Below are 25,191 nucleotides of genomic sequence, written 5' to 3'. Positions count from 1 at the left end.
GATCGTGACCACCCTCTCCCAAAATCTAATGGTCTGTCCCGAAAGCCTATAGGTATATGTGGTTCCGTGCGCTGTCAACTTCTGGGTTCGCGATGGTGCGATTTTGCCGAATTTATTGTACGTTCAGTGCTAAACTTCAATGTTTAGTATCAAAACATGTGCATATTAACTAAATTTGACTTTATTCAGATGAAACTGAGCAGATTTTCTCATAAATTTCCAACCTGCACGGCATACACATGGGTTTTGGAATCCATTATGCAGTCTGCGGTGTGCACCCGGGTATTTTGGCTTAACATCGATTATAAAGCATACTCTAGGTGGCAGGTAATTTCTCTATGTGTAGTAACTTTATTTCTTCATTTTGCGATTTGAAAAAATCATGATTTCGTCATTTTGCTATTTCGCTATTTCACAGAGTATCATTAGCCCTCTATCATTAGCCGTTGATCGACACATGGTAATAGCTAGCTTTAGACTTTGACCTGTGCCAACATGAGCATGCGCAAAAAGATTTCAAGATCCCCGGGTGATGTACTCTGATACTGGTACGCAATGCATTATGGTAGCTTTGAGTGGAACAGCTGTGTGTTACAGGCATTATACGGCCTCTAAATATGCCAGTAACACACAGCCCTGCCACACAGAGCAAGCATTACGGTAGTTTTGAGACACCCAAACACTCGCATGCTGTCAACTTCCTGAATGGAAAGTTGAACTGTTTTGCTGTAACATTAGCTTTCCAAGACAACAGTCTCCTTTATCAGATGTACTTGTAGATTGGACAAAGAAGCACAGGGCCAAATGCATTGTGGGTAATGGACAATGCCAAAGGAAGATGTCAAAGTGATACAAAGGGTTTGAGCAAAGGCGTGAAAACACTTATGAGTGAGGAGATGAAAGACTTAGGTCATCTTTCATAGTTTCATGAACATAAATGTTTAAAATTACCTCAATGTCATCAGCCTGGCCTAGTATTTCCTCCTCAGACCTGGCCTTTGGTACAACAGCTGATGAATCAACGTCAATTTTCTCCTGCTGAATTTTCCTTTCAGCATCTGCAACACTGTCACTCACAGCACCTGAAATTATTGCAATAAAGACTTTAGGTGGGGATTTTTATTAATATTCTGATACATTTGAACTTGATATGCCTGTTTCAGTATCAAACTTTCTTACCTTCTGAACCTAAAGTGCATGTAGCAGTTGCGGCAGATGCCATAAGTTCAATGTAAGATGGAAAACATTTCCCTGGCCTTGCCCCCACAAGAATTCCACAAAAACCCAAGATTATAATTTATAATTATAATTTACTATTATATAATATAACTCCTCACGTATCATTTAATTATCATAATATAGTTTAGAAGAGTTTTGCCTGCTCTTTGAGATGAACTGGTGCAGACGCATCTGAGTTTGTGCAAATCATTTCTGCAACCAGTAAGGTGACCTTGACCAGATATATAACCGACTTCAATTCACAATTTCTGTTTATATGTAAAACTAACTACAAAAAACTGCATCAGGATTATTTGAAAGCAATTTTAGCTATGTGTAATTGGGAGATGGAGACATTCACAGTGCTGACTCTAATATGTGCTTTGGTTACTATTTCTATACACAGGTTCTGAATCAGAAGTCATTTATGGGTCTGATAAAATTAACAAAACATGATAGCACAGGAAAGATCACAATTTGTTGCCTGCCTCTAAGCAAACCAAAAGATAAGTGACAAAGAGCCAGTGAGTATTTGCCTGATGTCAGGAGGGCAAAGATACACAGATGCAGAGCTTCATTAAATTACATTTAAGTTTGTTTTGTAGTCATTCTCAAAGTAGAGCCAATTTACCAAAAACATTGTTAACACAAATACAAAAATGTTATGACATCTAAATCCTCCTGTGATTATTTTTTTTAAAATTTGCATGGAATTCTGACGAGCGACTTCTTGTCATGTTAGTTCTTCAAACGAACAAAATAATTAATTATGCAAGTGACCATTATTTTTGCATATATTTACACTGAAAAAAGACAATGAGATTTTGATCTTCCAATGATTATGATATGTCCTGATTTATCGCATTTTGTGACCATTACTTACCCTTCTGATAGTATTTAATTTCAAGAGCACATTTCTGATATTGCCATGTTTCTACTGTTGTCTTCAGAGAAATAGAAGTGGCCTTACATCCCTTGAGAGTTTCCTCTGTCACAATATCTTTCTCAAATATTTCCCTCAGTTTGCCACTCCTTTCATCTGTTTGTAGAATTTCCACAGCATCTTGTGTCATACATTCAAACACCACCAGCAAACTGCCGCGATGAATGTCCTTAAGTATTGCATCAATCCGTTCTGCGTACTTCATCACAGCAGGAAGGTCATCCTTTGATTGTACTGTGCTGAATAGCTTTCTTAAAATGTAGTCTGCTGTGTCCAACCTGTCTGCTTCATTGGATTGGTTTACTGCAGACTCAAACTCGGAAAGCTGTGTGTGAACACCTACTTCATCTATGTAATAAATTAATACAAAAGAAACTGTAACATGGTACAAATGGTGACTTATTACAGTTTGTGAACTACATATTCCAATATGAGAAGGAAAATGCACCATATGTTGTTTTCTCTTTCTAGTTTTTACTTTAAGAATTGTGCCAAAATTTTTTCTCAATTTATTGATCTCTTAAACAGGCAGGATGAACTGATTGTAGACAAATAGCTTGAAAACATGTCAATATTACATACAAAAATTTTGTCAAATGATTTTATAAACAAGGATTCTATGACATATCTGTCAAATATAGATCCATTAGACCTGTTTTACTCACATAGTTGCCGAGTCCAAGCTATTGAGTGAGATGGAATCTCCTGTCTTCGATACTCATCATGTCTTTCTGCAGAAAAAGGCAGGTTAACTATTTAAACATGGCACTTAAATGTGAAGCCAATCATCAATGGAGTAAACAAATGTTAGGCTGTAGGTGTTTTACGTCCTGTTAACACAAACTCATCAGACAGAGACTATGCTCACAACAAACAGACTGCATAAACCCATTAAAGTACAAACTTCACTTATTTTTGAACCATGGCAGTTGTTGCACTGATCAAACCATGGACATGAAAAAGACATCCTTAATTAGAGGTACATAACGTAGCACCGTTTAATTTACGATAATGGTATGATCATCCAAAGTCTCTCCTTGCACACTAGCCTGCCCATGGTTACACTACTTAAAACACTGAATGAAGCTATTTCGTTGAGTGAGCGCGTCAATGCACTGGTACAGTATCTGATTTCAGTATGTAGGTACAGCATAGCACTGAAGATGGTGCATGTACATTATACACAGAATAATTGACAAAAAATAATAACACTATGGCAATTCGAAGGATTTTTCACAAAATAACTAAAATAGCCTCAAAACACTCAGTTGCATACTTCATCAAAGTTTGGCAGAATACGATATAAGTAATCTGTAAGAACTGTTTAACTAAATAGCTAAAAGACTGGTGATATAAAAAGAAGCTTGATATGGAAAAACAATGATTGATTATGATAAACAACGGACAATGAAGGACTACTGCATGTTGATAACCTGCCTGTTGCCCACAGTTATACTAAAAAGTACTACTCACGAGACTTGGAAGGTGATTCAAGGTCATCTGATATGGTCACTCTCAGCGGAGACGCTGTCAGGGATGGCCCTTCTTTATCTCCATCTGCAAGAACATACTTATATGTGAGAGAATTCAGGAATAATTCCATTGACAACAAACTCAAAACTCTTAGCCAAGATAAAATTATCCTCACCTCACAGTAGCAATGCAGTTACTTTGCAAAGTTGATTTAAGATTAAATATAAGATTTGATGTTCTCACGGGATATATTTAACTTAACATGGAAATGTATTTCCTGCAAGCGTCTGGGTAGAATTTAAAAGGGAAGGCATTACCTTCGGTCAAGTCCTTCAAGCTTTATATGCCAAACTGTGAAAGCTCATTAAATATGCAAATTATAAAATAGCTGACATGAAAATGCGAAATGACTTTCAATATTGTTATAACCTGGTATAATCACCAATTTACATAGCAAGTTTTGTCAACTTTGGTCGAGTCAATTCAGATAAATATCCCTAATTAGGAAAGTTCATTTAATATGCAAATTAGGAATTGAAGTAAAAATGCTTAATGCCTTTCAATAATGTTGTATCATAGTATCTTCAATATATGTAGCAAGATTAGTCAACTTTTGTCAAGTCAACTTAGATATATATCCCCAATTAGGAAAGTTCATTAAAAATTGGAATTGGCAAAAGCAAAAATACTATCAATGACACTGTGTTCCAATTTTACAGAGATACTCAGTACTAGTACACACAGGACATTGCATTCTTACAGGTTGATTACGAAGAAAATTCCATTGCAAGTCCAAATTAATCTTACACCCAAGCAATATGAAATGCTCCAACTCATAATGACTTTTTCACATCTGACAGAAAACAACCCTAGGATCAAGACTATCATTTTTACAGCAATCCAACAAATACTTTGGGAGAAATGATTTTTTGACAAAAAATGGGAAAAATTGCCCTAAAAATACAAATATGAAAATTTCACCACAATTTGAACAAATCTGACAAAGACCAACCCTAGGATCATACACTCAAGTTTTAAAGCAATGAAAAGAAGATTTTTTGACCCAAAAAACCCCCAAAAAAACGGGAAAATCACCCAAAAAATACAACTTTCAAAATTTCACCACAATTTGAAGAAATGTCACTATAAAGAGACTGCATTCCAAGTTTCAACCAAATCTGGCCAATGGTTACAGAGTTTTAGCAATTTGCAGGATTTTTTCCTTTTTTCCCCTTCATTTGCATATTTTTGACTTTGACACATTTATTACAACAAAGTCACATCTCCAACCCCGGGTGCACCTGTCCACCAAATACTAAGATGGTAGGTGCTGCGATTTAGGAGTTTTTAATGTGGACGAACGTACATCTACACATACTAACATACATACATACATACATACATACATACATACATACTTACATACATACAGACAGACAGAGAGACAAACAGTTAGACATGCATACATGGCATGCATACATTTATTTTTACAGCTTTTAACCTCCAATAGCCGATCAACTTGTCAATATTTTTTTTTTTTTGAATTTATTGTAATCTGGAGATTTATTGTGCGTTAATGCAAAGAGAATATCCACAGTCAATCACTGATATTAAAGGGATACAGTCATTGGAACTGCGCTCAAAGGTCGTATGGGAGCCATACCACCAATTTAAACACTGTATACAAGGTACGATGGTGATTGATGAAAGTTAAAACATGTCTGTCATAATCTACATCGTATAATTTATTTATTTTTTTTATGTGTATTTTATTTCATTGTATAAAGTTTTCCATTTCTCTTTAGCTCTTTTACGATCTAGAAAAGATTCACAGAATATGGTAGTCTCCATATCGTGTTGAAACACAGCTTTACATGGCTTTTGTAAACACCACGCCTTAAATATCGAATACATTGCAATAGTGATCAAATGTGTCACCGCCTTGTTTGGCATGCCGACAATCAATGATCGCATATTGATTATGGGATCAATGTCAAAATGTCTGCTGATAAGAAGTCTAACCTCATTCCAAAAGGACTGAACTTAAATACAGTGAAAGAAAATATGTACTTGGTTCTCTGTCACGTGGCAAAAAGCACAAAATGGAGAAGTGCGTATTTTCCATTTGAATAGTTTTAGACCACAAGGCAAAATACAATGTATAAATTTAAAAACAAAATTACACAGTTTTCTATCAAAGGAACATCTACTGCACCTTGTTTCCAATATATTATTCCATTTTACATTCTGCAAATTGCATGTCTTGGACCACATAGCCTCCACATACGATTTCTCTATTTTGTATTGAAGCAAGTCAAGATAGAAAGACTTAGTTGTAAAATTAACAAAAATATTTCCATTGAGTGTAAAATTTCGAGAAGGTTCAGTATTTTCACTTAGCAGTGTAATCCAGGGTTTCATTGCATTTTTAAACGAAAAAAGCTCATTTACATAATTACGTTAGTTAACAATTATATTGGATGGTTATGGCTTGCTATAATCATGGTTAACGCGGGGAAGGGCACGGAGACGCAGGCCATTCTACCTTTGCCTCACAACCACGCCTCGCACTTTTGCTTAACACACAATGAACCCTTGCCTCTCGAATCACAGCTGCTTCTTGTCCACCCTCACTATCAAATATGAATGCCATGCATGCCTTGCATGACGTCCAACCCGTTATCTGCTCGCATCACTGACCATCAGCTATCCAGGCATACCCCCCTTGGCCAAAGCCATTTGCCGCCACTTCAGCTCCTGCAACGATAACGTACACATCACAAATCCTTCACGCATCCCGACCATGGGTAAAACAAAGAAAAAGACCAGGCAAGCTGCCCGCCGATCGTCATCGCGACCGAAGAGGACTCCGAAGCACCTTGATCCCTACTTGGTACAGAGACAGGCTCAACCCGATGACCCGCGCCCTACCACTTCGAACCCCGATACAGTACCAATGCAGGGAGCGACAGACCACATCTCCAAACTCATTGAGGCCGGAATCGCCACAGCCGTCGAATCGATCCGACGTGACCTGCAAGTCCAAACGACCGATGCTGCTGGCCTGACGGCGCATCACCCATCAAGCCACCCTATCACTTCCGCTCACGCAGATACTGGACCTCTGTCGCCTGTTTCGATCATCGAGACCAGTGTGGCCCGACCGGCCCACTCGCAGACTCACCAACAGCAGGCGTACGCTGTAACACAACAACAACCAGCCATTACAGCGACCCACACAACTGACCTGGTCACCGCTGATGGCGTACATCACTTCCTGGATCAACCCAACGTAGGAGGCGCGCCTCATAACAACATAACAGCCAACATGGCTGCGCCCATATTGCAGCGGACCCAGCTTCCCAGTTCCACAGAAACACCGCGGCGTCCACCCCCTCGTTCAGGAACACCGGCTAACGCACCAGCAGCTACGCCGCCAGCCAACCTCCTTCTACTGTACGTTGAGCAAACGACTCTGAACAATCTGGCGAACATCGGTAAGTTCATCGACCTCAGTGAGCTACACCCCGATGCCCTTGCCCCAAGCGCATCAAGGGCCACAAAAACACAAATAGCCTTTGATCCCGACAACCCGGGTATAGCTACGTTCACCACCGAAGTCAAACGAAAGAACATTGACAACTTTGAGATCTGGTCTCAGTGTTACAGTACCTTCTTGATGCATAGATCATTCTACCATCCGCACCTAGCTATCCCCCTGGCTAACTACCACCGTTTCATAGCAGCACAGGTAGCTGCCTATAAACCTGAGGCCTGGCTACGACAAAGCTTTCCGCCTGAATGCGGCACGCTACCCTGACCAGGTGAACTGGGCCAAGCCGGATCCGGAGCTGCACTTCTTCCACTTCCAACAACACCCACACCTACTGATCCCCACATGCTTCGGATGTGGGCAACGAGGTCACGTCAAGACCGAGTGCAACAGACGTCCGAACAGCACCACTAACCCTTACTACTGGGAAAATACCAATGCCAAGAAACAGCCTGAATCCACTCAACAACAACAGCAACAGGTATGTCGTTCCTTCAACCGTGGGACTTGCAAGACCCCCTGTCCCTATGGGAGAATACACAAATGCACAGTGTGCGCCTCACCTGACCACAACGCTCAACAACACCACCTGGTCACAGGTCAGCAGCCACCCCAGCCCTTTCGAGGGAATGATCGCCAGTCCGGCGATACTCGAAACGTTGCAGCCAACAACACCAATCAACCTCGCTAAACTAGCCACAGCCCTTGAAGGCCACCCGAACTCTGCCACCCTACTCCATGACCTCACCTACGGCGCCAACATCGGCTTCACCGGGACCAATGGCCCACGCTACACCCGCAACGCAAACTCGGCCATGAGAGACCCTGAGGTTGTTACCAAAGCCATACAAAAGGAAATTCAATCAGGCCACACAATTGGCCCATTCCGCACACCACCACTACCGAACTTCATCATCAACTCCCTCGGTTTGCGCCCCAAAAAGTCTGGGGGCCATCGAATCATCATGGACCTATCACGGCCGAGAAATGACTCTGTCAACCACAACATAAACAAGGATGACTACACCCTCACATACTCCCGTGTCGACGACGCAGTCGCCATGGTGCACAGACATGGCAAGGGCACTTTGCTCACCAAGGTAGACATTAAAAATGCATTCCGCCTATGCCCCGTTCGAAAGGCAGACTGGCACCTCCTTGGTTTAAAATGGCAAGGACTATACTTCTTTGATCGCGTGTTACCCTTCGGCTTACGCTCTGCTCCATTCCTCTTCAACCGCTTTGCCGAAGCCCTGCTTTGGATCATTCAATCTAGGGCAGGGACGAAGGACTTGTTGCACTACCTGGATGACTACCTAGGGGCCGGCCCACCACACTCTGGACAATGCCAGCATCTACTGGACACAATGCTCAATACCTGTGATGACCTAGCCATCCCCATCGCACCAGAGAAGATTGAAGGGCCATCCCCGGTAATAACATTCCTCGGTATCATCATCGACACCATCTCCATGACATTGCGGCTTCCCAATGACAAATTACAAGATCTCCTCGATATTCTCCCGACCTGGCTTCAGCGGCAAACATGCACAAAACGAGAGCTACTCTCCCTCATTGGCACCCTCAGCTTCGCGTGCAAATGCATTCCAGCTGGCCGCATATTCCTCCGTCGTATGTTAGACCTCAGTGTGACAGTTCAAGCACTGAATTCCACCATCACCTTGTCCAGTGAATTCCGCCTCGACGCGAAGTGGTGGTGCGACTTCTTGCCAACGTGGAATGGTACTGCCTCATTCCTGGAGCCAAACTGGACCTTATCCCCCGACCTGGATCTATTCATCGACGCCTCCGGTACCATTGGCTGTGGTGGCTACCATAAGGGCCACTGGTTTACCGTCACCTGGCCCACCTCACTCACTGCCTCAATCGCCTGGAAAGAGATGTACCCAATACTAGTGGCCTGTTCAATTTGGGGGCATTCGTGGCACGGCCGCCGTATCCTCTTTCACTGTGACAACCAAACGGTAGTGCATATTTGGAAAAAGGGCTCAGCCAGATGCCCGAAGATCATGCACCTGGTCAGAGGCATCTTTTATCAGGCAGCCAAAGGTAACTTCCATGTCTTGATAGCCCACATTAACGGAACTGATAACTCAATTGCTGACTCACTTTCTCGTTCACAGATGCCGAGATTCAGAACGCTGGCACCCGAGGCACAAGCACAACCCACGCCAGTACCGCAGCACCTGCGACCATCGCACCTGATATGCGGCAACTGATGACGCTGGCCATGGCTTACATTCACAACAGTGTTGCTGAAAACACGCGACGCACATACCAGGTAGGCCAGACATGCTACGCCAACTTCTGCTCATCATACGGACTACGCGCAACGCCTATCACGGTTAGGGCGGCAATCCTATTTGTCACCAATCTTGCAGACCGGGGCCTCGCATATAAGACTATCAAGGTGTACCTTGCGGGGGCAATGCACAAGCACGTCGAGCTAGGCTATGAAGACGATGTCACCACCCATGCATTGCTGCAGCGCACGCTACAAGGGAATCGGAGGAGTATCGGTGATGTGCGCCGGCCGCGTCTGCCAATCACAATCAACGTACTTCGCCACCTAAAGGAGAGCCTAAGATCGTGGGAAGGCCTGTGTGGTCACGACAAGGTCATGCTGTGGGCAAGCTTCACCCTCGCCTTCTTTGGATTCTTGAGAGTGAGTGAATTCACTGCTGCTGGGCCACTGCAGTTCGACCCAGCCACAACGCTGCTTGTTCAAGACATAGTGTTGAACAATGTACTAGAAGTGAGACTGAAATACTCTAAGACTGACCCGTATCGACGTGGGTACGTACTCCGCATTGCGCCAACCGGGACATCTGTTTGTGCGGTCAACGCCTTTGCAAAATATCGACGATCACATTGCCTTACGAATACAGCAGTGCCGGTCTTCCAATTTGCCGATGGCACGTGGCTCACACGTCAAAGGCTGACGCACTACCTGAGAAAGCTGCTCGTGCATTCAGGGATTAAAAGTGCGGAGCTATATACCACGCATAGCTTTAGAAGTGGTGCTGCCACAACCGCCGCTGAGGCTGGCCTACCAGATTGGCTAATAAAGACCCTAGGACGATGGCAGAGTGACGCGTACCAGGTCTACATAAAGACAGCGAAAGAGACCCTGGACTCTGTGCCTCGCATGCTTGCTACAAGGAAGTAGTCTCTAGGACATGAGGTGTTAGAAACACCTACTAGTTATTGGGACTTTAACGATGCTCGATCTACAGTACAAACTCTGCATGACTATATTAACAAAGTTGGGCATACAATATGTGGAACTGTACGCGTGACTTGATTAAAACATCGAACTGTGGACTATGAACTATGAACTATTCGCAATTAAACGGTGGTTTATTCTGTAGTACACGTAGTGGCGGTCGCCTAAGGATGTTCCTTAATCAGTTGTACGACTGCCAGGTCTGAGGGCTGGCTTTAATTTGGGGGCTGCTGTCGCGGATCCGGAGGGACCATGGTACCACGTTGCCCGATGCATGGCATGATCCCGCAAGGGGTCCGTGTCATCTTCCAGGCCGCCACGACGCCGTGCATCCCCGCCGTGGCAGTAGGTGCATCCTGGGTAACACGTTGCCCTCCCTTGAGGTCATTCAAATCTGCGACTGGCTTCACAGGAAAGGCCGCCACGACGCCCGGATGTTCCATCACCCCTGGGTTTCGGCCAAGCCCTGTCTCCGTGTCGTTTCTTTGCGTTAATGGATGATTATGGCTTGCTATAATCATGGTTAACGCGGGGAAGGGCACGGAGACGCAGGCCATTCTACCTTTGCCTCACAACCACGCCTCGCACTTTTGCTTAACACACAATGAACCCTTGCCTCTCGAATCACAGCTGCTTCTTGTCCACCCTCACTATCAAATATGAATGCCATGCATGCCTTGCATGACGTCCAACCCGTTATCTGCTCGCATCACTGACCATCAGCTATCCAGGCATACCCCCCTTGGCCAAAGCCATTTGCCGCCACTTCAGCTCCTGCAACGATAACGTACACATCACAAATCCCCTCCCACCCACCACAAAAAAAAAAATGAAAGCAAGCTGCGGCATTAGCAACCCACATACAGTACAGACATATTACAGTTTGTCACATTTCTATCTGGATGTTATTTGGATGATTAATTTCAATAAAGTTCCATGGGGCTGCTGTCGCGGATCCGGAGGGACCATGGTACCACGTTGCCCGATGCATGGCATGATCCCGCAAGGGGTCCGTGTCATCTTCCAGGCCGCCACGACGTCGTGCATCCCCGCCGTGGCAGTAGGTGCATCCTGGGTAACACGTTGCCCTCCCTTGAGGTCATTCAAATCTGCGACTGGCTTCACGGGAAAGGCCGCCACGACGCCCGGATGTTCCATCGCCCCTGGGTTTCGGCCAAGCCCTGTCTCCGTGTCGTTTCTTTGCGTTAATTATAATTTTCTGCATATCTATTTTCTTCCCAGTAATAACATCTTTTACAAACAAAATTCCAGATTTAATCCACTCCGGGAAAAAAAGAGTTTTATTTTTATACCTTATAAACTGGTTAGACCAGATTACTTGCTTTCTTAGGTCATGTTACAAGCATGGACACTCCATTTTATGAAAAGACCGTGTGTGATCTAAGTCGAGGGCTAGCAAACACGAGAATACCCTCCAGGGTATCCATCGACTACCTCATATGTAACGCAGTAAAAAACCAGCAAAAACATGGATCATTTCAACCATTATCTTTGTGTACAAAATATATTACATATTTTAACCATGGCTCTCACACGGAAACCATTGGGGCAAAATAAACTTCATCAAAGTTTAGTGCCTGAAACCAATTAACCTATCAATAACGGTCTACTTTGACATTGATGTAATGTAAATATACTCAAACCTGTAATCACATCCTTCCATGCTACAAATAGAACAAGCTCAAAGTCTCGTCAAACCAGTCTGAGATGAGCACAGATAGTGATGTCTCCGTATGTACGGTCTGCTCGCTTAAACTGAGCACATAAGGGAGGACTCTATCAAAACAGGAGAGTGAACAAAAAATCACTGCAGCTGAGCTAACTTACGGGATCAACCCTCAAGTCGTTTTCTAACAACACTCCTCATGGTCTATAAAACGAGCATCTATAACTAATCCTTCTTACAAAATCATAGCTCGTTACATAACTTTGACCAACATGTGAAGGAGTAAGCATTCCGTCAATAACTGGAACGATAACCGAAAAGTGCGGTGAGTTAAGTCAAACACACTTTTCACACATTGCTCAAACAGTTAAAAGGTTTCATGATAGAGGTTTTAACAAAGAGACTCTGTATTTTTTTGCTTAATTTTAGTCTCCATTTTCTGCAACAACTTATCATATAAAACCAAGATGCAATCTGTCATCGAATTGGTACTACAATCAACCAAACTGCAAAGATTGCTGAGCAATACAAAAAACATCATCTGGCAAAGAAAATCAAAAACTGAGAAAGTTGCCATATAACTAATCAAAATCGGCAGCATAAATTATATAAACCAATACTCTCCTCAGACCAAACCGATCTCAAAGGCCGTTTACAACAAATATTGTTAACGAAAACATGAAACCTGGGAATGGCTAAACACAGAGAAATAAGATTTCTTTCTCAAAACAGCCCTTCACAACATGCTTTTCAAACACCGGAAAGCAGGCACCAATATTGACCCAAAATCCATTAAAAAGTCAATAAGAAAAATTGACACAAAACCAAAAATTCGGATAATCAATTTAAATGCCTAAAAACAAACTAATCGTTGTCAGATTAGTACAACATTTACTGTTAACATAACGAACACTAGCAACACTCAAAATATGCCCTTAAACCAATATCCTTATCGGCATTTTCACAATTGAGTGTACCAACTTTTGTTCTTGAGTGTTACGGAAAAAATTCTAAAAAACTATTTTACAGTATATATTTACTCTTGTGATAGCTTTTTGAGTAAGATTTTCTGAGCAAATCAAAGCAAAAATTACAAAAATCGGACCATGTTTGGCAAAGATATGGCATCTTTTGTGGTGTGAAAATGGTCAAATTTGACTGTTACGAAGGTACACTGCATTTTTCAACTTTAAGAAAATGCTGTTTTCATAATGTAAACTCTAGTAAAGGTACATGTTTTTTCTTTCTGTGTGGTCTTAAGGATGTCTAATACAAGTAGTAAGTAACGCCATGGTATGCTATTCACCAGTTGATTAATACCATTAATAAATCCAAAAATCGCCCATCGTTACGGATTTTTGCGTTTTTCATTATGGACAATTAACCCAGTGTATAACTTGGTTCTAATGTATAGTTATTTTTTAAAATGTTGTTAAAATCCATTGCAGGTATCTGTTAAGTACTGTAATAAACTCTACTGTCATAAGCATCCATTCTTTTATTTTCAAGAATTTGCCAAAGACTCAGCCTAAATTTTCCGGAAATTTATGTAGTGTCCGTACCCCACCATTTAATTCCACACCTATATTAGGCTTTCAGCAAACAAAGGTAAAATACATATTGTAGTACTTGGTATAGATGAATGATGTATGCATTCATCTTAGACAATCACCATTTAAAAAAATATATATGAATTATAGGCCAAATGTAGTGTCCGTACCCCCCATGTAGTGTCCGTACCCCTTTTCCAGTGGATTACACTGATTTGGATTCGACTGAAGTAAAAGGTTTGATATACCCCTAGTGGTTTAATTATAATGTAACCATGTATAATCAGTGTGAAGTCAAACATTAAAATGTAATTTCAATTGACAGATGGATTCAATAAGGTAATTTGGGGGGTCAACACAACACACACTACGTTTTTGTACAGGAATTTTGCCCTGGATAAAAAATAGTGCCATTGACCTTGTAGCTACAATATTTAAATAATAACACACGCCAGCAAGGGCAAGATCACGATTTGTTGCCCGCCCAAGGGATGGTGCTCATGACGGTAATATTGATGATGCCCGAGCCGAAGGCGAGGGTATCATCAATATTACCGTCATGAGCACCAGCCCGAGGGCTGGCAACAAATCGTGATCTTGCCCGTGCTAGCGTGTGTTATTAATTTTATTACACCGAACAAACACTTGTTTTCGAAACTTTGCTCAGAATGCAGTCAAGTGTCGATCGAGACTCGCCACAGTGAAACGTTCGATTTGTTCCTCGATCGCAATGCTACATGAAGTTGAATTAACGTCTAAAAACGAAGACAGTGTTGTTCAAGCTTTTCTCGTTTAATGTACTAAACGTGTACTTCAGGTCTAGCTAATTTCTTGTACCTTTTCAAAAGCCATTGCTTCACAGAAAATACCAAGCAAATGTACCCGATGATGTGTGGTACGCGCAGAAAGGACGCGCGGTATTTCAGAACGTGGTAGCGGGCTATATCACTGCACGCGACAGGGCTATATCAGCGCGCGCGACAGGGCTATATCACCTGTGCCATGTTCTATCACTTTTTGTTCTATATCACGTGAGTGAGGCTCAGCCAATCACAGTACCTGAATAATACGTGAGGTGTAATAAACATGGATGGTATGGAAGATGTACATAGTATACTACCAGATATAGTGAGTGCACAGGTCCTATTCTAATGGCAGAAGAAATGTTTAATTTCGGCTCACACTTACAGACACCCCAAACCCACCCCTATATACCGGTACACAGATATTCATCAATAGTCAACATAGAAAACTGCCATCAGGGCCTATACTTTAGTTTCTTTGCTGTCTGTCTCTGACATAAGGTGGACTCTTATACAATCAGGCGATTGGATAAAAAGTCTTGAAACATCAATGTTTATTAGACAAGGGGTTCCTGAGATGATCATTCACTAAATATGCCAAATAGCAATAACTTGATGCTGCTCAATGCCTTTCAGTGCAAGTACATCTCTATATCAACAATATGTGCCAGTATAGTAAGTGTCATTAAATGTGATGCATTACTTTTTGAGGCTTGAGCTCACATTATCTACAACACTACGGTAATTCACCTAGCATAGCAGTCAGTTAGCTAAAACCCCTCGAAATAGACATTTCAACAACTGGCCTAGCATCTGAAATAACTGTGCTGTGATATTTAAGAGAAATCAAATGATAGGTTTGAATCAGCTTTTGGAAAAACCACAATTAATATTAATAGCACTAGTGATAATAATGATTCTTGCATAAATATAAAAAATAGCGTTGCTCGCATCTAAAAAAAACCGAAAAAATGAAGTACATGTTTCTGTTTCCTGTTTTTCACTTGCAAACAAAAAGTGCTATTTGTATTTGCAAAAGGGTTTAATTTTCAATGTTTAGACAGTAGTCTGTTTTAATGACCAATTTTCAATTTTGAAGATCAACAGTAAAAATTTGGTGGCCCAAACTTGAAATGTTTGGATATCAAATTAAAGGCATTGCTCGCGATCCCTGGGATCGCCTTTATTCTAGAAGTCTGTAAGAGGATTATGGAGATGTGATAGCCTTTTGTTTTCCACTGAAATTGTAATCTGGTGGGTAAATTTTCTGATGAGACAATCTGGTGCCAGCGCATGCCTTTAAAGTAATACACAGACAAAGTCGGAATATAAGGTGCAATATACACACCAACTAAACTGATAAGAATGAGACTACCAACAGCTTCAATGATATCAAATGTTGGACGTCAGTCAAAAAAAATTTCAATTATTTCCCAGTTGTGTGAGTAGTATGTGTAACACAAAATGTGAATATTTATTGGTTTCAGATAAAATGTATAACTATAATTTGACAATTATTGTACGCAAATATATTGGAAGTCAACATGATTGTCCACAAAAAGCTGAAAGTTGTAATCAAAAGCAGAAAAACACCGGTCATTTGTTCAATGATCTATGATAATTCACACCTTTGAGGGAACAAATTTATATTGTGTCAGAGAGTTAGGTAGTCAAATTTGTTGTTTACTCTGTTTATGTGGTGGAGTGACCTGACATCATCCTAAATTGCTCATGTTCTTAATCATGTTTATGAGTTGCAAGTTGCGCTACCCTCCATAGTGTGATGATTTACTTAATTAACCAATGGCCTGTCAACTGTCTGTACCTTTATATAAAACACAATGATTGGACTAAGACAGATACTACCGTATGTTCACATTCACAAAATTTAGGTCGGACCTGGGCAAGGTTACAATAATCCTCTGTGGGGAAAAAATTTGGTTCACCTTCACATTTTACAGGACCAGCCTAGTTTTGCCAAAAAGAATTAATCTAACTACTAAATGACACTTGAACTACAGAGATATCTCCAGTATTGGTTTCATGAACTTTATGAGACAGAATTGGACTTGCAGATTGTACAGAAATGCATGTAACCAGTGCACAGTGTTTCTGATGTCTTTGTTAACTAATGCCTTTCTTTTAAGTAATGTTAATCAGATGATGTGGTCCCACTTGTGGAGCAAAACCTGGTGGGAAGATATTGTGTTGAGAACATGGAATGATAAAGACTGGAGCGAAAACTTTTAGGTTCAGTTGGCCATCATCTTGGTCCAGACATGACCCAAATTTTGAGGCAGTACTGGATTCCCCTATTGCCCAGCCGAAACTAGACCGATTCTGACCTAGAGTGTCCATATTGACAATATTGAGTTGACTCAAAACCTGGGCTGGCCCAGGGCTGACATAAACTACTCAATGTAAAAATGACATGTACTGGAGTCTGTATACACAGTAGAGTGCATCTTGCCACATGGCATTCTTGTGGATACAAATCTCTTATCAGTGTTTGGGTATCCCTCAACGAAATATTAGCTAGAGTTGATCCACTATATTATACATGTGTCATAAATAACCTCAGATTTGTTTTCTTGGTCAACTTTCACTACAAACTGATACCAAATATGACTACATTGTTTTCACAGTTTACAAAACTGTCTTAAAAGATACCTTGGATTGGTATACCGGTAGGTTATTTCAGGTCGCAGACTAAAGATTAGCTCCAAAAATACAAAATTATGGCCATGTTCCCCCCCCCCCTCCCGAGTTTGAAGAAATAAGTTGGCTTAGTTTGTGTCTTTAGATTTTTTAACTAAAATTTGCAAAAATTGCCTCCAAAACACAAATTTATTATTTTTCCTGAAGCTGTATGAAATTATCTAAGTATATCCTAAGTCATCTGTATACCAAATATCAAAGCTTATGCGATAGATGAGAATATATGAATTGATTGTTCAGTGAATCTAGTGAATCAGTTGTGTGTTGGGTTGGTTTCCTTCAGTTGACTAATAAGATAAAACAATTTTGTTTCTCTACACATGACATCATTGACAAGAGACACTTCATCTCATGAAGAGTAAATTTCATTATTTCAAGTACTAAAATGACATATTTCTACATCAAGCAGTTTGTTGATAAAATGTTATCTTGACAGGTCCACTGATACAACTGTTATGTTGCAACTTGACCTTTTTCAAAATTATTGATCTGTCTTTAAAAACAGTTGTCTTTTCTTCCAGTTGCATAAATATGTCGTATTGACCAGTATTTGGCTTGTCAACACACATGTACAAGCATTGCCATTTTTTGTTCAATGATTTTTAGTTCAGACTTAACTTTAGTTGAAAACAATTTTAATGCATGTTGTGTAGTGTCCGTACCCCACCCCACAAATTAGTTAAATACAACTATTAATCAGTGAGTAGGGTTAATATTAGAAATTTTATATAGCTTGATGATTTTACTGTTTTATCAAAAAACTTAAAAGTTTTCAATTTGTTCTTATTGTTGATGCTAAATTTATATTTGAGTGTTGTTCTCTGAATAACATTAAACCATGAACCATAAATATAGTTTAATAATATCTTCAATTAATTACACTGTGGTTAAAAGTTTACAGGATAAGGCAAAATGGAAAGAAAACCATGTTTCTTCATCAATTAATCAGCTATTATTTCTACACTAAATGTAAATGATCAGCTTCAGTACAGGTTTGCTTTGGGCTGGTGTTGTAGTGTCCGTACCCCTTGTACATACTTTATGAAATATTTTGATGAGTCTTTCCAACATGGACTAACATATGAAAGAATGCTATATATCATAGCTATGCATGCTGCCAATTATCATTTTAAGTTTTGGGATTCACTGTGGAAGATTATCAAGCAATAATTGAAATGTGTTCATTGTTCTTTCAAAAATAAAGTGTTTCCTTTGTTTTGGTATGAAGGACAACATTGTATACACGCGGTGGAATTCAAAGATTCTCTACAAAAGTCATTTTATGATGTAAGGCTAACTGTATTGATTTGCATTTGGTAAAAGTATTGTATATTCTCCCCTAAATTTTGCAATGGTGCAAAATCTTTTCTTAATTTTCTAAATTGTGTAGTGTCCGTACCCCATGTAAGGGTACGATAAAGAAGGCCTGTTTATTATGGAACTAAGACAGTTTGTGCGAAACCATTTCTGCACTATACATGTGGCATATGTACCTAGGTCCTGGTAAGGTTTTCACAGTAAAACAATGAGGTTGAAATTTGGCCATTTTTGACCCCTACTTTGTACACTCAATTGTGAAAATGCCGTTATAAGCGTCCAGAAACTCCGGTCGATGCTGGGTCAGGTTAATTATAATATGACACCTGCACACACCGGATCGCTCACTATACAGTCAGTCAATAGTGGCTAACTCTCTCAATAATGAATCTGGCTTCTCCTCGTCGAGGACGAAGATGACTTCATCACACAACCAAGCAGAGGGAATACAAAACAAGAGAGCGACTGATATGAAGGGACCCCATTTTTAGTTCCGAAACACCGTTAAGACGAATCACTCAATCAACAAACCAGTTTACCGTGGACCCAGATCACATGACTAGGGTCAAAGCACTATCGATTCATCGGTGTCTCGCCATGTTTTCCTCACAAAATAAAGGCAATGATCGTTTTATTCACCATATCGTAATATTAAACAAACTTGCCGATGTGTGGAGTTTCCCTCATTTTCCTTTATATTAAACTGACGTCGTCGATTGGCAGTAGGTTCACGATGTTTTAAAATTTTATTTCATTAAAGCAAAGTACACGCAAGCAAACATGAATTTACTCCATACTGTCACACACGCATCGCAAAAAAAAAATAATAGAAACAAAATTCCATTTTGTATGGCCTTCCGTTCCATTCTGTTCTGTTCCGTTTCTTTGATTAGGGTAAGCCTTTGACCCCTATTATGGCTGATGAGCCCAAGATTCATGAGTGCTACACACTGATTGCTGGACAGAAAAAAATTTGAAATGATCTCTGTTGTGACAGGCCTTGTCTGCGGCCTTGTGGTGTTTCTCTTTTGACTGGCACCAGTCACTTGCTGGCTTGTTGTCTTTTAAGACATTCGCAGGCCATATCGCCATATTTGGAAAGGCTGTCTTCAGATCATTTGCTGCAAACTTTCTGCCAACTTGCTGCCACACTTACTGTACTTCTCTCTATGTCTTTCAAGGGCAAGATACTTAGGTCAATTGTTTGAGGTGGTAATAGCAGCCAGGCTGTCAGGCAGGAACGAAAGGCGAAGCTCACTTGGCTTTTCCAACCGTCCCCCGGGCCCCCTCAGGTTTAGCAAATACAGCTTTATAGAACTGACCCTACATCAAAAAGGATCACAGATATTTACAGGTTATTACCCAATATCGCCTGTTCCTGTGTCGTATCAGCATGAGTGTCATTTGTGCTGCGTCAGTCACGAGACGAAGTCAAGTGTCTGACGCAGCACAAATGACAATCATGCTGATACGACACAAGGAGCAGGCGATATTGGGTAAAAACCGATTTATCATATACCCATGCCCATAATTTTAGGGAATTTTTACTAATAGAACGAAAACCTTAAATTTTAAGGCTTTTGCATAAATATCAGAATGTTTATGTTAACAGGCTTCATTCATAAAGTATACGACGAAGATGTCAACATCACGCGCGACATCGCGTCCATATCTCAATGAAACCCAAGAAGAAAGACACCGGGATACAAAACTCGTCATACAGAAGGAACATTTTAAGGTCTAATATGCTTTTACAACTGTAACCGATCAAAAACTGCTCGGCTTTAAATCTATCCTGATATTGATCGTCGTATGGCACAGACCTCGCGCGGAGCGGACGCCATTTTGTTAGTTTACCCTTGGAGTTGCCATGTCAACAGTCGTCAACGGTTGACATCGCTGTCACGCCACACGCTCACTACCTGTTCGGTGGAGACCGTGCACAGTGCCGGTGCCGTGCGAGCGGCAGAATATTTGCTAGACCTTGACCAAAAAAAATACCATGGGAAAAAATTTCAAGACTCAATGTGATATTTCCGTATTTTGCAACCAGAAAAACCCGTGTTCCTCGAAGCCCTTCAAGTTTTTACGTCGGCGACATCGCTTCGCAGGCGGGGAGCGGCAGCCATTTTGTTGTTTACCAACAAACTGCTAAAATGTAGTTCGGGAAAACTCTAAAACTGATGACGTTCAACGTGCATATCTCGACGTTTAGCGTGAAATATCACGGCTGATATTTTACGGTGAACGTCACTAGGATGTAGCAATATGGGCATGGGTATATGATAAAGGTAGAATATATTCTTTTGATAACTGTCGGTTATTTATTAAGGGAGATGTCATTGTCATAACAGCATAATTGTAACAGAGGTTTAAATCGAAATTGTAGCCAAAAAAAGACTTTCACTTATAGCCAAAACTGTATTTGCAATTTTTGTATTAAGCTATTTTAAACTTGCCACAGTGCACTTTTACAATCGGCAATCTTAAAATTAAATGTGAAAATCTGCCGTCGCATTCACACCTAAGACAAGTTTCAGTTTTTTACTGATTTACAGCTGCATGTATATATCATGTGGAACACTTACCTAATTTTCGTTTTCTTGGTGATACTTTTGGTACACTTGTATCCATAGGGTTTCTACGTGCATTATTGTCACCTGTGTGTCAAGAAAGAATCATTATGCTACATTAACTTTTCACTTTGTTCAACCTGTTACAGGAGGGTCTATAACTCATCAATCTCCAATAGTAAGACAGCTAACCACTGCCAAACGGTGCCTTCTTTTTGAGAACAAATGTCTATTTATGAAGAAAAGTTACTCAATACCTTTGTGTTTTGTGGTATTAACAACATTTGCTTGAAAATGATACATAAATTAAGTCATTGTCAATGACAAGGTCCCAACTGTATCAACTATTTGAAACTCTTTACCGGTGTTTTGATGGCAATAGTTCCTGTCTGTGGACAGTCTCAGTTGGTAAGAATATGCATATATATTTATACAAAAGCCAAGTGATTCTGTAAATTGTCCAGATAATACCTTTACATGTATATTAAAACAGCGTTCTCACAGGCCGCGATTCCGCGACATTCTCGCGTATATTTTGATTTTGTCTCGGATTTCCGAATCTTGTGCGCCAATGTGGGCGCGCCCTTGAAATAAGAAACCCTTCGGAGCGAGCTGTCAGCCGTAATGTATTTTTCACAAATACAAAATAATTTCCACCATCGCCAAATGATGGCGCACTGATCTACCTCAATTGTCGCTAGAGGGTGGGTCCCGAAATCACCAATTGTCCCAGTATGAGGACCGTGTAGCACGTGTTGACTAGTGGCGTGGTCATGTGAATCACGGTCGATATGGCCGCACCAGAGCGTGCGGCCAAACGTCAAAGGACTCTTCTTAGTTTTGGAGTCTGTCCAAAGAGTCACCCGAGAGTGGCTGTATCAACAGAGCAAGGTTGTTCTGAAGCTGCAGCAACGGGTGGACTCACTGATTCTACACAAGTTCAACCAGCATCAAGTACGACTAGTACCGCCAGTGCACATGCAGCGGATTTGACGCCAGTGCAACACGATCCGAAGGTAGGGCAAGCCAGACTCCCGGCAAAGCGCCGTTTTCAAACTTCTTGGACTTCGACATATCCATGGCTTGAGTACGACAGTAATGAGGGACTCATGTACTGTAAACTGTGTAGAGAAGCTAGAAAAGCAAACAAGCTGGCGATCGTAACGAACAACTTCAAAACAACTACCATGGTGAGACATTTAGAACATAAAGACCATAGGAACGTACAAGCAGCCCAGATTATGCAGTCAAACACTGTTACGGTTGCGGTGCAACGTGAGATGACAAAGCGAGAAAAAAGTGTAATTACAGCGATGAAAAGAGTGTACTGGATGTCCAAGGAAGGACTTCCCACAAAAAAGTACGGGAGTCTGTTGAGGTTCCTTGAGGATGTGAACTGCCCAAACATTTCTGATTTACGATGTGGTGAGAATGCCATGTACCACACTGATGTTATCGCATGTGAATTCCAGGACTCGATCGCCCATGTAATTAAAACCAAACTGCACAAGGCCGTTTGCAATTCTATCACATACAGTCTCATTACAGACGAAAGTACTGACATCACAGTCTCAAAGAAACTTGTCATCTACTGCAGGCTGCTGAATTCAGCCTTTCTTCCTGAAACACATTTCCTCAGCAACGTTAAGGTTGAGGACGGCACAGCTGCTGTTATCACCCAGGAACTTATCAAAGTTTTAGAAGGTATTGGTGCTCAACCAAGTCGACTGACAGGATTCGGAAGTGATGGTGCATCCGTGATGACAGGCTGGAAGTCCGGTGTTGCTGCTAGACTTAAGTCATCGGTAAATGAAAAACTGATAAGCATTCACTGTCTTGCTCACAAGTTAGCACTGTGTTCATCCCAAGCAGCCAAGCAAGTTGAATACATAAACAACTATCAGGAAACCATAACTGGGATTTTTTATTTTTTCAAAAGGTCAGCTGTACGAGTTTCCAAAATTGAAAAAATCCAGGAGTTATTAGATGAGCCATCACTGCGTTACAAAGAGGTGCATGCAGTTTGCTGGCTGTCTTTCTACAAAGCCCTGGAGACTGTTTATCGCACATGGGATTCCCTTGTAACATTCTTTGGCCAGGACAAAGATCCAAAGTCAAAGGGGTTTGCCAAGAAACTCACTGAGTACGAGTTTGTTGCCACAACCCACCTAATGATGGATGCTATGGCTGCTGTGACAGAGGTGTCTCTGGTTTTCCAGAAAAAAGACTTGGACCTGTGCATCATAGGCCCAACCATTGATAACTTAGTACAGCGATTGCAGGGGTTACAGCAGTCAGACCAGTGTCCACCATCAGAGCATATTTACCTTGGAAGTCTGCAGAAAGAACTTCAAGAAAAAGATGGTAGAGTGTTGTACAAGGGCCATGCTCTCACAGCTGGGAGTCAGAAGCTGAAACACTTTGCCAATGTGAAGAAACAGTTTCTGGAAGTCTTGGTGGACAATATTTGTGCCAGATTTCCTCAGGTACCAAGTTTATGACTTTTCATTTTCAAATAAATTTTTATGTGACGTCTTGTATTGAAGTGTATTATGAAAATATAAAATTCTACAAGTTGGACATTTTTAAAAACATGGTATAGTTGTAGGCAATCAGTCAACAACTTTCTTTCAAATCTTGAATTGTTTTGCTACATGTGTAATAATTTGAAATGTTATTGAATATCACAAATTTCTGAAAGTCAGAATTTTTCACATAATCTTAGCAAATCAGTCAACAGCTTGCTTCCAAATCTTGAGTTGTCTTGCTATAAATTAAATATTATAATAAGGAATATTTTATAAAAATATTGAAATATTGGAAATGTTAATACTGTAAACATTTTGTTAAATCAGCTTTCTGATCAGGTTATCTTCATGTGCATTTTTTCTCTAGGAAAGTAAAGACCTGGTGCATGCTTTCAGTGTCCTTGGAATGAGGCCACTGTCTTTCCTGAACTCAGAGGAGCTTTCATGTTTGGGCAATGAGCAGATAGATCAGCTGGTAGACCACTATGGATGTACCAAACATGATGATCCATCTTGTGGTGATTGTGAGGACCAGTGCAATGATGATGTCAACATTGTGAATGCCATAAACATTAGATCAGAGTGGAACCAGATTAAGCAGCTAGTGTTGAGTCAGCAATATCCAAGAGACAGTTTTGCTAAATTGTGGTCTATTATTTACACATACCATAGGGATATGTTCCCAAAACTTATTAAGATAGCTGCCATCGCACTAACTTTGCCAGTCCATTCTGCTGACTGCGAAAGGGGGTTTAGTGTGCAAAACAACATAAAAACTTATGACAGAAATCGGCTTGGTGCCGAACGGCTGAACACTCTAGCAACAATTATGGTAGAGGGCCCTGATATGGAAAAGTTTGACTTTGTCAGCGCACTATCGTTCTGGAAAACACAAAATCCCATAGAATTTTTAAAAAACCTGACTATTATGCAACATCAGTACATGCAAGTGGATGTGTTTACCATGTGAAAATAAAACACTTGTTATAAATGCATGGTTCTTGTCCTTTCTTTTTACTATGTATAGAATAGTTCCATCCATAAAATATTTTTGTCCCGCAAAAATTATCTGTTGTCCCACATTTTTTTGGTCAGCGGGACAGTATGTCTCGGAATAATTTTTTTCTGGTGAGAACACTGTTAAAATGGAGTTAAACTGAATTTTATCATCAAGTGTATATTTCAATGAATATTCTCCCCCTTGTTTTGGTTGGGACATTGATAAATATTTGCAAATGATCTTCAAAGGCAATTTGCTACTTTTACACTAAGATACTGTACATTTGGTAATTTCTTCTTGATAATACATCAAATACTAATTGTGGAATAAATAAATCCTGAAACCTTGCTTGATTATACACAATGATCTATTTTTTGTAATGATAGTCTGTATTTGACCTGCCAATTATTCCATGTTTCCATCAGCTCACATGAATATCGGCCATAAATATAGCTATTGTAATTCGAGTAAAATGCTGATAAATGTCCAATGATCTCACTTTCTGGTGATTAATGATTACCTTTATCTGGATACGTAATAACAAGTAGACAGTTATTGATACTTGCCTTTCTTACAACATG

At 40.6% G+C, this 25,191-nt stretch overlaps 2 protein-coding genes across 2 annotated transcripts in view; one reads left to right on the top strand and one right to left on the bottom strand.

The window, feature by feature from the left end:
- LOC139123876 (uncharacterized) overlaps positions 1-25,191 on the bottom strand; it is a 94,935-nt gene that overhangs the window by 24,745 nt on the left and 44,999 nt on the right. The window contains exons 3-7 of the mRNA XM_070690028.1: positions 21,098-21,169; positions 3,635-3,718; positions 2,827-2,892; positions 2,102-2,509; positions 952-1,082 (exon numbers count right to left, since the gene is read on the bottom strand). Coding sequence (XP_070546129.1) covers positions 952-1,082; positions 2,102-2,509; positions 2,827-2,892; positions 3,635-3,718; positions 21,098-21,169 — 761 coding nt within the window. The remainder of the gene's footprint in view (positions 1-951; positions 1,083-2,101; positions 2,510-2,826; positions 2,893-3,634; positions 3,719-21,097; positions 21,170-25,191) is intronic.
- On the top strand, positions 21,686-24,580 carry LOC139124295 (uncharacterized protein C17orf113-like). The gene is made up of 2 exons (XM_070690436.1): positions 21,686-23,568; positions 23,978-24,580. Exons 1-2 carry the CDS (start codon positions 21,874-21,876, stop codon positions 24,578-24,580), a joined length of 2,298 nt encoding a protein of 765 aa, XP_070546537.1. The 5' UTR covers positions 21,686-21,873.

This window comes from Ptychodera flava, assembly GCF_041260155.1.
Source record: "Ptychodera flava strain L36383 chromosome 23 unlocalized genomic scaffold, AS_Pfla_20210202 Scaffold_23__1_contigs__length_28996876_pilon, whole genome shotgun sequence".
NCBI lineage: Eukaryota > Metazoa > Hemichordata > Enteropneusta > Ptychoderidae > Ptychodera > Ptychodera flava.
This window is presented reverse-complemented; position numbering and strand designations above follow the sequence as displayed.

Bases quoted from the DNA above. Each gene is read 5' to 3' on its own strand.
- LOC139124295 (XM_070690436.1), top strand. From the start codon at position 21,874: ATGGCCGCACCAGAGCGTGCGGCCAAACGTCAAAGGACTCTTCTTAGT. The intron at 23,569-23,977 runs GTACCAAGTTTA...TTTTTTCTCTAG, and splicing joins TTTGTGCCAGATTTCCTCAG to GAAAGTAAAGACCTGGTGCA.